We start from the raw sequence: 12,517 nt of genomic DNA, 5'->3' as shown, positions 1-12,517 counted from the left end.
AAGAGAAATTTGCTAATCCAAGCACTAAAAGGAAAGCAGCACACCAGATAGGTGCTTTGATCCCTGAGCTGTTCCAAAATGTCAGAATAAGTGGGTTGTTTCATGGTATTAGGAAAAAGGTGGAGTTTTTGTTTGTTTGTTTGTTTGTTTTACTAACTCATTATCACAGCTCATCACACTCCCATTGGATAGTGGGGAACAGTCTAAGCTTGTGAAGAAATGGTATTTTATCAATATGTTAAAAAGGCCAAATCCTAAGCAGCTGGTGTTGGAGCAGGCTGAAAATTTTGCCTCATAAGACTCATCAGAACTTTAACAGTTAAGAGTACAAGGGGAAAACCAAACAACTTTATAGTTCTGTGCAGGCTGACTCACTGGGATGATTTCCCATGACAGTGTTTTGCACAGACCTAGAGAATAGGAATTTGGAGAGGCTGAAGAAAAGGGAGTTGCTACACTCAACCTGAGAAGCAATATAAAGGCATGGCTTTTAGCAGAGAGTGTTAAGCTACTTCTTCCACTGATTGGATTATCATGACCAGTAAGCCTCTAACGACATACACTAATGAATCTAATTGCATAAAAAACAGGTTTAATGTTTCTTACTGTGATTTATGCATACATGATAATGACCTGAAGTACAGAAGAAATTAATAATGAAATACAGTTCATCTAGAACTCTAATGTCTATATTTATACCAAAAATCACTTCTCACCATGTTTTTCAGAGGGAAATGTTTCAAAAAACATTTATTTTGCATATACACTAAAAAGTGTCTGTAGATAGGTTTTACACTAAGATATTTCTTTAAATGCTTTTTTTTCAATGAGGAAAAATTCTGTATGTTTGAACTTCTCCAAGCACACAGAATTTCTTCCAAGAACTGTTCCAAAAACAATTAATTTCTTTCTACTAGCATTTTGCTTTCTTACATTGGGTTTTTTCGTCTGTTTATTTTTTTTTAAGGAATTGGTCAAGTTACAGACACAAGTTTGCTAAGCAGCCAATATTTAAACCTGTTCTACTTTGCTTTGGTTTATGGTTTAAGGCTATCCAATAGATAGCTTCTAGTAAAAAATTCTGAATGCATTTTCCAAACCTAAGGATTCAAACATTCAGCTATTATATTTTGGCCTTCTTAAATATTATGAGATTAAAATAAAACCAAAATAAAATCCATTTGAGATCCTTTGCATTTGAGGTGCCCTTGCTGTTTTCTGTCCCTTTGGTGCAACATTCCACTTGTATTTTCAAATTTCTCTTCAAAACTTGTCGGTCTAAAACAAAAAAGTTTCTCACTTCAATGGAAGCTGGGATTCTTGTGCAAATAATCCAACTCCAGAGTCAGATTTCCAAAGAAAACAGCTAACACGGCAAGATTCAGGATAAGATTCCAACTGAGCTGCTAGACAATATCTTGCAAGTTATGAAAGTCAGTAGACTAGCTGCTAAGACTATCTTCTCTTACCCTATACATAGCACATGCTCAAATTCTTCAACATATACGCTTCATAAACATTAGTGATGATCTAAAAATCCACCTTTTCAGCAGAAGGCTCTGGAAAGGTCTTAGAAGAATAATTCTAGACATCAGACTCTATACAAGACACAAGCAAGCCAAATGTATGACCTTAGATTTTCCAAACCAGTCCCAAGGGGCAGTAAATGTTGGAAACAGTCCCTTATCTAGAGCTATAGTAGAAGCATGTGCAGCGATTGTGTCTCCCTAAACCCTGCTACTTTCTACCTTGTTTGCTGAAGGTTACACCCAAGTACACCCAAAGGGAGATCATCTGGTGCATACATTGCTCCCTTCTGGAATTCTTGCAGTGAGTGTGTTCAGAAAAGAACGAGCTCGTATTAACAGACAGAAGTGTATATATATACCCTCTTACCCTGAGTCTAACCAATTTCTATCTATGACTGTAAAATCTATCAACTCTGTAAGCAAGAAGTTAATATTATGCATTGATAATAGATCCTACAGGTGATGCAGTGGAATTTTGTGGATACTTGCTCATGACTACATCAATACCAGAATGTTCAATGTCAGACCCACAAATATATTTGCAACTAACAGTAATACTTCTTCAGCTACAGATGGTTCAGAACTTTATTCATTTTCTTTTGATTCCTTCTTTAAAATATAAATGCAACTCCCAGAATTCCTATGGGGGAAGAGATAGGCTTATGCTTCCTTTACTAGTATTTCATCTACTTCTTCATGTTCTAATTTTTCATTGTGTGTGGGGAAAAAATCACGAGAACAAGAATGTAAACATGATAGTCTACACATAAGCCATGTTCATTAATGTTACCTAATTAGATATCATTATGATGCAGCATCTACATTTCAGATATTTCCCAAAGATCAATAATTTCCCTTTGCTCTTCTTGGAGAAATGATCTGTCAAATTTTGAATGATTTACAATCAATTCTTTACATTTCCTTCTGAAAGGAGCATCCTGACATTTCTTATGCTTTTCTTCATTCTTCAGGTTGACAGACCAGAAAACAGAAATTACTCTGCTACTCAGTAGTTAGCTATTTGGGCCTAACAACTATGTGCAATTCTAACAAGCATCAAGAAATGTGAAGCAGTTGTGGTAACTAACATTCTCAAAGAAAGATGACAGCTTCCTGATCCACTCTCTGCATTAGGTAAGGCAGAATTAAGATATATGCAACCTTTCTATAACCTTGCCCCAAACATTTCAATCCTTGTGCATACACAGCACGGCTTTCTAACTCATTGAAATGTAAACACTTTCAACAATAAATTCTCAAGACCAAGGACATTACATGCACTAGTCAGTGTAAAAACCACAGAGGTAGATCTCCCAAGCTTAAAAGAAGTATGTATGAGTAAGATGGAGAAACACAAGAAGACATTATCTATCAGCACAGCATGCTGCAGTTAAAATACAAAAGCTGCTTAGGTGCTGTCACTTTTTGTGAACATCAAAGAAAATAAAAGCTTGAGAAAGGTAACCGAAAATTAACAGCAGTTTTTGATAGCTACAGAAACTAAGGTAAGGATATAGATTCACATATTTCTGGGAATTCAAGATGATATAAGGGAAATGAACACTCCAAGGTAACAGAAGTAAATACTTTATTCCTCCACATTACTCTGGACTAAAAACACTAATAGAACAATTAGTCCCTACAGCTACAGTTAAAAACAACACTTTCTCCCAAATAATTACTACATTCAGTCTTCCTGGACCTTGGAATAATATTATAACGCAGCAAAACAGAGTGAGCCCATGAATCAACTTAAAACTATTATTCAGTCAAAAAAAGTTTTAAAAATATTGGGGTTTTTGATTATAGGTTAAAATTAACCATCCTTCCTTATTTTATTCTTTATATATTAAAGATCAAAGTAGCATGCACAAAGCCAAACATTTTATGACCACCACATATGTGACCTCATTGGATAACCTCTGCCTTACTCAGTACACAGAGATAATTCAGCAGCAATTACAAACTGTTTGGATGATTGATAGTCTTCACTTAGTAAACAGAAGTAGTATTCAGTGACTGATGGAAGGAAGGCGAATTTTGTATTAAGTTTTATATTAAAAATAAGAAGTCCAAATACCACAAAGTTGTATTTTATTTCACTAAATCTGAACACTTTTTGGATATGAAAGAAGTTAAAGGTGGAAAACTCACACGGATGAAAGGAAGTAGCTTTACAACAGTTTCTACCCCTAACTTCCCTGCAAACAAGCAGCTGTAAAAGCTTGACGTGATTAGAGATAAAAACGAAACAGGGAGAAAACTTCAAATTCATACCTTTAGAAGAGTGGCTTCCACAGATTTCATATGACTGGCAATCAGTTCTTTGTCTCTATTTTAAGAGAAAAAAAAGTGTTTTTAATAAAACTGAAACTCTACTCACGTACAAATTCATTTTCTGCTGATAACTTTATAACCATCAGGTCTTTAAATATAATTTTTGGCAACTCAGAAAATGTCATATTTGCATCTGTTCTGTTTATATCACAAACATAAACTGTGTAACAATATGTCATGGACCACTATTTGGTGCACGTTTCCATATGAAAGATGTTTCTTTTGTTGGTAAGCATTAAACCAGCTATGTTTATAGGAGTATCAATGGATAACCAAATAACTGCACTTAGCACCATTCTGTTTAAGCGAAGAAATTTGTAGCCTTGGATAAAAATGGCATGTTGGATGGTCTCCAGACTCCAGTGGGAAGAGAATTTCATTATGGAAAACAATGACAGAGTGTATCTTTTTCCTTAAGTCTTCTTATATACAGACAAGCACCTTCTTTTATAAACCGGAACACTTTATCACATGTTCCTTTGGTCTTTCTGACAAAAGTACAATCAAGGATCTTATCTTTATGAAACAGAAGTTCAGACTACAACTCATGGCCTTTTGTAGATCAGCGATTCAATAAGAAAGATAGCTTTGAACAGTTATGCTACTATAAAAAACACTGATCTCATCAAGTATGCTGAAAGAAATGTAATTAAAAGTAGCATAAGACAACTTTACTAAGAATTGGGGCGGGGGGGAATGAAAACACAACATGATAGTAAAGAAAATGCAATTTATGGCAGAAAAGCATGTCTTTCTACCTCAGCAACTATCTGAAAATTTTGTTCTGGATGTTTTACTTCCTAAAATAGAAGTCAGAACCATTGTATTCTACTTGGACTGACCACTGCTTCCTCATTTTCTTGACTCATATTATCCCAATGGCAAAAATAGGAAGAAGCACAGAAAAATAAGATTGGCTTTTACTTTCTTAGTAAGGTTGTCGTACAGATTTTGTCTTTCAGGATCTTGTCTTTCTTTGGACTAGATTGACAGAGACACACTGCTCACCTTCTGCGCTTGCCTCACTTACATAGCAACCGCTATTTATCTGTGTGAAGACAGGTCTAGAGAGCCAGTTCAACAGCATTAATTTATAGGTTAGTTAATGATATGGAAGACAATCTATTCCTTGTATACTTTCAGGTGTTCTTCATCACAGAAAGAAGAGTATCTTTAGATGGAATTTTGGACCCCTTTAATGAGTCATCTGCAGGTTCTTATTTTCATGAACACAAAACATGCTGACTATGGCTTATTTATTATCTTGCCTTTTGGAAACAGTTACATAAAATCTTGAAATCTTTGATAATGTTTGTGTATAATGCCTAGGAAAAGGTTTACAAAAATTAATCTATTGAACTCCTGCATGCCTGAATCCAAATTTCATTCAGTGTTTACATATGTATTGACTCCTACAAGTTTAAGGAAAGTCAGAATTGGATAATGGAAGTATTCTTGAGTATTATTATGCATTAACGTAGTTCAGGAATGGGGAATATGTTCCGGTTCACTTTTTACATGATGGTTGCGGAGCAGGTTTGTCGGGCAATTTTTATGTAGCAGGCAGATGCTATCTTTTATTAATACTGCATCCTACTCTGAAGAAAAGCAGAGTAAAATTGCTGGCCACCACTGCAAGAGACTCAAGACAACCATTTTCATTCCAGCTCCAACCACCTTTCATTTTAAGTCTCGCACTTTTACATCAGAACTCTAGAAAGTACCAGGTTTCTTTCAGAATGAGCCAATCATCTTACTATCATTTAAGGCTGTAAAAAAGATCAGGAAAGAACTTAAAAGAAGCCCAGGAGCATGGGAATAAATCTGCATTGTTTTCAATCACACAGGTTGTGGAAGAGATATTAAAATAAGATTTTCTGAACAAGAGTTAAGTCTATTTCACAAACTGCTGGTACAGTCCAAAGGGAAAAAAGAACTTGTTATGAAGAGCTGGTAGAACAATAAGTGGTATGTTTCTTTTTCCTTGGTCAATATTTGACTACTATATACAGAAATGACCTTTTAAAAAACATTTTATGTAAAGAAAAATAAAAAGTTCTGAATTTAAGAAGGGCTAGAGGGAATGTTCTTCACAGGAGTAAGTAAAATTGCCTGAAGGCAGGGAGAAGAGCGGCAAGCTTTTGGGAACACAAATCCTTCTTCAGGTCAGATCTGCTTTAATACACTCATAGTAAATACCATTTGTCATTTTAATTACTCTGTTAAGCATCTCACAGAAACTCCTGTAATAATTATTATATTTCACTTGTGCATAAAAGCTTTAAAGTCTCTAAGCTACTGTTTTTCACAGGTCAAGTAGATCTTAGATACAATAAGAAATTTTAAAAAGTTAACAAATCTTAGCCATGGACCAGTGATATTTGAAGTATATACTACAAAAACAGTAATAGCTAACACACAGAGCCTAGAAAGCTTTATCTTTTTATCTGACTACATGATTGTAAGAGGTTAGGAATAAACTCATTAAAATCAATGGAACACCTTTTGACTACACATCTTTTCATCTTTAACACCTCTTCCCACTCTTCATGTTATGGTGCAAAAAAAGCATAGGTTTTATGCCTAACTCCCATGAAATTATCTGAAAAATCTTTACTGTTCCATAGATAAGACCAAGTCCAAAACAGTTTTCAACTCTTTTTGCAACTAAGACACGTCCCCAGGTTGACATTTCTGTATAAGCTATATATGTATTGTAAGTAAATCATATATCCCTATAAAACAACCTGGCAGTAAGTGGAAGAAGCAATCTTATTTTTCAAATAATTAGAGAGATAAGGCTCTGTGAAACAGAAGTTGTCAAATCAGTAACATAACTAGGCAAAAAAATTTCCCATGTTATTTTCAGCACCCAGAATTTGGAGCACTTTAATAGGTTTACTACAGAAAACATACACTTAGTAAGTCGAACGAAGAGTTTTCTTTTTATAAGACTATCATTGAATTTCAAAGAAAGACAGCTGTACTTTTGTTTTTAGCATTACATTAGCCAGGGCTAAAGCCCTGTGCATGAAAGTAAGAATTGATCTTTTGTCTGTTTTAAGTGATCTCCCCAAGGTCCCAGTGCTCACTTCGCTGCCATGCACAGGGCACTCTCTGCATCATGGATGCTCTCTTCCAGTCGACGCTTGTCCTGCTCCAGCTGGGTAAGAAGTCTATTGAGTTGACGCAGAGATTGATCTTTTCTTCTCAGCTCCATCTTTGCCTTGGAGAGACTCTGCAAGCAGACAGAAAGCAGAGTTACTTGTCAGCCCCAATAATTAACTTCAATTTATGCCATAGGCTATTAAACAAAGAGGAACACAGACTGACTGTGAAGCAGATTTGGGCCACTGCATACCAAGGTTTTATGAATTCTCTAACAGAAACATTACAAAATGTTTGTGAGTACAAAACTCACAAAACCCTAATTTGTAGTATATTGTCTATTCACAAGTATGTTGATATAATAAAGTGATTTGTTGACCCAACAGGTAAATACGCTATGCTATGGCTACTACATTTACAGATATCAGATCTAAATATAGTGAAAATAATTAAGAGTGCAGCATTAAAGAGAAATAAAATATTATGAAATCATAATTTAAAAGGAACATTACAGGAAAAGATTTCACATGCAAAAAAAGGAAAAATAACAAAGTAGCATCTATTTAAATATTCTGTGCTATTAACCAGACAGTTCAGGATACAAGAAAGTAAGAACCCAATATTCTCTGCTAGTGCACTAAATAAATTTTTGCTGAAATTCTTGCTAAGACTAAATCACTACCTTGTGGTATTTTCATGGTTTTAACATGAGTTTTTCAATACACAAAATAGTACACGTATTTTTATTTAATGTTTATCTCTGGCTTAGAATTAACACAACGTGCTTCAAATCAATTTGGATTAATTCAATAGATGACAAAAAGCATACAGAACTAATTAATACAGAACCTAGTTAGTGGCTGCTACTTTCTGCTGGGATAAATCATTAGCTTTGGAGACTGGAGCATTACTGATGTGCTTATTTCGCTAAATTTTATATTTTACTTATACTTGTTCACATTTTGTCTTCTTTAGAAAGAAACTATAATAGGTGGCTATAAACATAAGATGCAAATTTCCTGTCAAATTCTAAAGCAGTATAGAAGGATACAGAATATAGAAGGCAGCACAGTTGCAAGACTGAGTTCTTGCACATTGTTTTCAAAATTTATGGATATGTTTTCTGCTCAAATTTTAAGAATGCTCTGCATAATTTGTACTCAGGAGTAGGTGATTTGGGCTGTGGAACACTGAGGATATGCATTACACTGTGAATATATATTAAGAATAGTATATACAAAAGTCTGATACACATTTGCAGGGGACTGAAAACTTAAAACTTGACTAATCCGGAAATCCTTCAGACCTAGCCAAGAGTCAAAAGAACTTCAAGGAAACAAAGTGCTAGGCAAAATTCCTACAAAATAACAGACATGAAAGAAAAAGTATGGCATCAAACATTAAAATCCTGCAAAACAAACTGAAATCAGTGGACTGGTGTGGGTTTTTTGAAATACATTTCTCAATATAATAATAGCAACCAGTTATTTCAACACTGTATTGCAAGGTACAGCACCACTACCAGAACTCTGGCAATTTACAAAATCCAAGCTGATATTAATCACTGTTTTAAAAAACACAACTCAAATTTATTTACAAAACCCTAGAATCTGGAGGTGTTAATATCAGCATCTTGCTCAAATTAATGAAGGTTGATCCATTCTGCCTATCATCTCATTAATTTCAACTAAATACACCATTTTTGACCTAAAAAAAGATAAGTACGTAAGTTCCACTGCACTATGAGCATAAAGAAATCGGAAAACAGAAATGTTGCTTTCAGAAAGTCTACTCAGTGGCTATCAAATACTGAACAGCTCAAGCTGTAGATGGTTAGCATTTCAGAAAAGTTTTCCAAGAAACCAGATCTGTATTTGCAAGGATAAAAGGTGCCATCTGTAATTTAAGAACATTGTATCTTCTTCAATTTATTCTGTTTATTGTTTGTTTATATCAGGCTAAGTCAGCGTTGAGGAATCAGAGCTCTAAAAGCTGTGTCTCCTTCACATTCTTGTCTTTTGACAGATATTTATGAGATGAACAGAAGGGTCTAAGGAGACAATCACAGGACTGAGCTCTAACGTGGAGAAAAGAGGAAAATTCTAAAGATTTTATTTTGAGGCAACATGATGGTTAACTGCAACTCATGAGATGGAGGCAGCTAGAATGGAGTTGGGCTCCAAGATTCTAGCGGACTGGATGGCTGAAGAAAGACAGACTTTTATGAACACTCTGGTAAGAGGGGATGCATATTTATTTTGCTTTTATTAGATGGCTATGCTTCTACAGGGGCTGAAGACCTGGGTGTTCCAGCCCACAGGTTTCATCACTGATCACAGACGGTGAGGAGACTCACTAGCTATCCAAATCTAGTGTGGGCTGCTAGCTAATCTTGCAAACCAATTGCAAGCACAAGTCTGTTAATGAGACAATAACAGGGACGAAAGCATGAAGACTAACTCTAGGACAGGCACAGCCAGCAATCTGCATTAGGCAGTGACAAAGCAATACAGAAATGACAAAATCAAAATTCTCATTGGGCAGCTGCTTTATTATTTTCAAAACTTTGGGAGTTACTTACATAAATGTCCAAAGGATTCAGAATTTACCTATCAGCAATGTTGCAGTATCTAAGCACAATGTAAACAAATAAGCTACCCAAAAACAGTTTAAGCCTTCACCTGAAGCTCCTTGCTACTGTGGATTAAAGTCAAGCCTTGAAAATTGCTCAGATACAGTTTAGAATGTTCTAAAGTAATGGCTGCTAAGCCTCTCCTTTTTTCCTTCTTCAGATTGATCTAATTAAAACCCTTGATAAACTTTATGGACTCTAATATTTCCAGCTGAGTGACTGAAACCAAGAGGGTGTGCCTCAAGGCAGCAAGGCAACAATGATAAGCAGCAGGTTAGCCACTAATTTCTCAGCCAGGGTAGATTGTGAAAGTGTGATGTTCTGATATCCAAGAAACTGTTCAGGAGAGAATAGGATAAATCAAGTTTAATAACTCTGCTCCTAATTGTTCCCTCAATGCTCCACTCTAATTACTTGGAGAACTCTCCTGACTGTCACCTGATATTAAGTTGTTGGAGGCTGAGTGTGGAGCAGTGAGATAATCAATAAACATTTAGTGGGGAGAAGAATGAAGATCCCGTTAAGCAGTGGGAACCTGCAGCACCCAAAGCCCTTCTGCTCATGAGAAAACCTATGGGAGAGCCATAGTGATTGCAAAGCAATAATCCAAAGCACTGTTTTTAGGCCTTGAGGCCTTTAGGCAACAGTACATTTGAGAAAAAAAGGTTAACACGGTCACCCTAATTACAGCCCATTTTCACATACTTCATATATAAGCGAAGACAAGCCAATTAGGTAGAAAGGAAGATAAGGGAAGTTTTATTTGTATACTAATTAAACCCCTGATGAAATTAAAGGAAAAACATACAGCTCTGTAATTGTGTCTGAGAAAGGTCACTTCAGGTTCAGTTATCAGAAAAGCACAGCCTTGAGATATTTCACTTAATCCACAATATAGCCCTTATTTTGCTCCCTGGGTCTTAATATTTACAAAAATAAGAAAATTTCAAAACCTGATAATGCATTTATCTTGAAATGTTTCTGTGGACAATTACAATTGTTAGCAAGTTAAGGCTAAATATGATAATGAGAATGGAGGTTTTAAAAACCTACTATATCTGCACGGTTTTGTGAATATGCTGAGCTTTCACTTTTGAGCACAAGTGATTTTTAACCAACTTAGAACCCAAACTCCAATTTGTTGACATTTAGTTAATAGCCAATTATCTATTTAGTTTAGATGTCTAGGTATTCATATGCTCATTCAAGACATCATCACATTCATCCCTTTACATTCCACCACAATCTCATATATAAACTGAATTTTCATCAGAATCCTTAGAGGAAGGTCCTTTTAGAGATATTTCAGGTGTGGTTTTTTTCCCCCATAAACTGAGCATGAAAAACAATTTGTTCATAAGAACAGCAAGTAACTACGAGCACTGAAAAAAATCTCATTTCGTACATGTAGGAGAAGCTGGAACTTTCACACGTAATTTATTCGACAAGATTAGGTTATTTGTAGTGAGGAATCTCTTTCTTCAGAAACAATTACAAAAGGAAACAAAAGTTAAACACAGTTATTCTTCACCTGAAAAAAATACTCTATTCAAAAGATAACAGATGGACAGTCATTTAAGATGAATCAAGACAGTCATACAGTTTAAATTCATGAAAAGCATGTGTGACATTTACACTGAGAGCATACTTTCCAAGATCAGCTAAAGTTAGATTGAACTGCTTATTACATTGAATTTAAATTACATGGACACAACACTGCGCTCAAAAATATGCAAACACACTGCAGTACACACACTATAAAGTAATTTGTGAAATTTAAGATTTTGTCTTTAGGATGAAGTTTGATATGTCCATCTATTTTGTATGGATACAAAATACTACTTTTTAAAAGACCTGTAGAGCAAATGCCTTGTGCAAAATGGTCCTACACACATAACTAATGAAATCTCACAATGAGAAAAAGAATACAGACTTCAGCCAACACCCATTCTTCCTCCATCTGAAATGTCCATTACCATTATTGCATTTTTCATAAAACATAGATCTGGAAAGCCATCTCCCTATCATGCCATTGGAGGCTCCAAAGACTTTCTACGGTAAAGGCTTGCCAGCCACAACAGAGAAGAGGAAGGAAGACAGAATGTGTAAAGAAACATACATGCTAAATCTCTTATTTGCACCAGCATGTAATAAGCCACAAAAGAAGTTCAAATATACATGGGCTGCACCTGTCCATGCTTCTTCTGTAAGGTCAGACTCCCAACTCAGCAATCAGACTCAAAGGGTGATTAAGAGAGACAGGGAAAAGAGCTAATTCCTTCAAATTAAAACCACAGAGAGCTTCCAAAGTTATGAAGTGGCAAGAGCAGAAGTAGTACATTTAAGTGCTGGAATAGAGCTACAAAAGAAATGCAACATATTTAGGAGAATACAAGGAACTAAAAAGCAGGTAGATTTCCCAATTGCCATCCTGCAAAACTGTCCCAAGAGCTCATGTAAGTAGTGGCTCAGAATAACAGTCAAAAAAAGGACTGAAGCATATAAAAATTCCTAGGCTGCAGAAGTAGCTACTATTTGTAACAACAGATCAGACTGCCAGCCTGGTAGAGAAAGTTCAAACTAGCCTAATCAGTTCTACTCAGTTCTTAGCGCTGGTATTCAAGAGGCATGTATTACTGACTAAATCGCCTTGATCTTTTTATATGGCCTTTTTCCAAAGCATTATTTTGCTTTATATAGTCAAGTGAAACTAACGGCTCACCATTCTTACTAGTATACTGATGTCTTATTGCTCTTTATGAGATAAGAAGGCATCTTCAGAAAATAACTGTGTATGCCTTTTCACCCTTTCACTAAAAGCAAGCGTTATGTAGGTATTACTTTAGGTGAATAACACCTCTTTCAAGAACAAAAATGAGAAGTATTTTTATACGTTTATGTTTTTACATAG

The 12,517-nt window shown here is 35.4% G+C and overlaps 1 protein-coding gene across 7 annotated transcripts in view; it reads right to left on the bottom strand.

Moving 5' to 3' along the window:
- CCDC171 (coiled-coil domain containing 171) overlaps nt 1-12,517 on the bottom strand; it is a 152,166-nt gene that overhangs the window by 52,456 nt on the left and 87,193 nt on the right. For all 7 annotated transcript variants that reach the window (XM_064502461.1, XM_064502455.1, XM_064502462.1 and 4 more), the window contains exons 22-23: nt 6,959-7,104; nt 3,807-3,861 (exon numbers count right to left, since the gene is read on the bottom strand). In XM_064502461.1, coding sequence (XP_064358531.1) covers nt 3,807-3,861; nt 6,959-7,104 — 201 coding nt within the window. The remainder of the gene's footprint in view (nt 1-3,806; nt 3,862-6,958; nt 7,105-12,517) is intronic.

This window comes from Dromaius novaehollandiae, chromosome Z (genome assembly GCF_036370855.1).
Source record: "Dromaius novaehollandiae isolate bDroNov1 chromosome Z, bDroNov1.hap1, whole genome shotgun sequence".
NCBI lineage: Eukaryota > Metazoa > Chordata > Aves > Casuariiformes > Dromaiidae > Dromaius > Dromaius novaehollandiae.
Note: the sequence above shows the minus strand (reverse complement) of the source record. Positions and strands in the feature narration are given on the sequence as shown.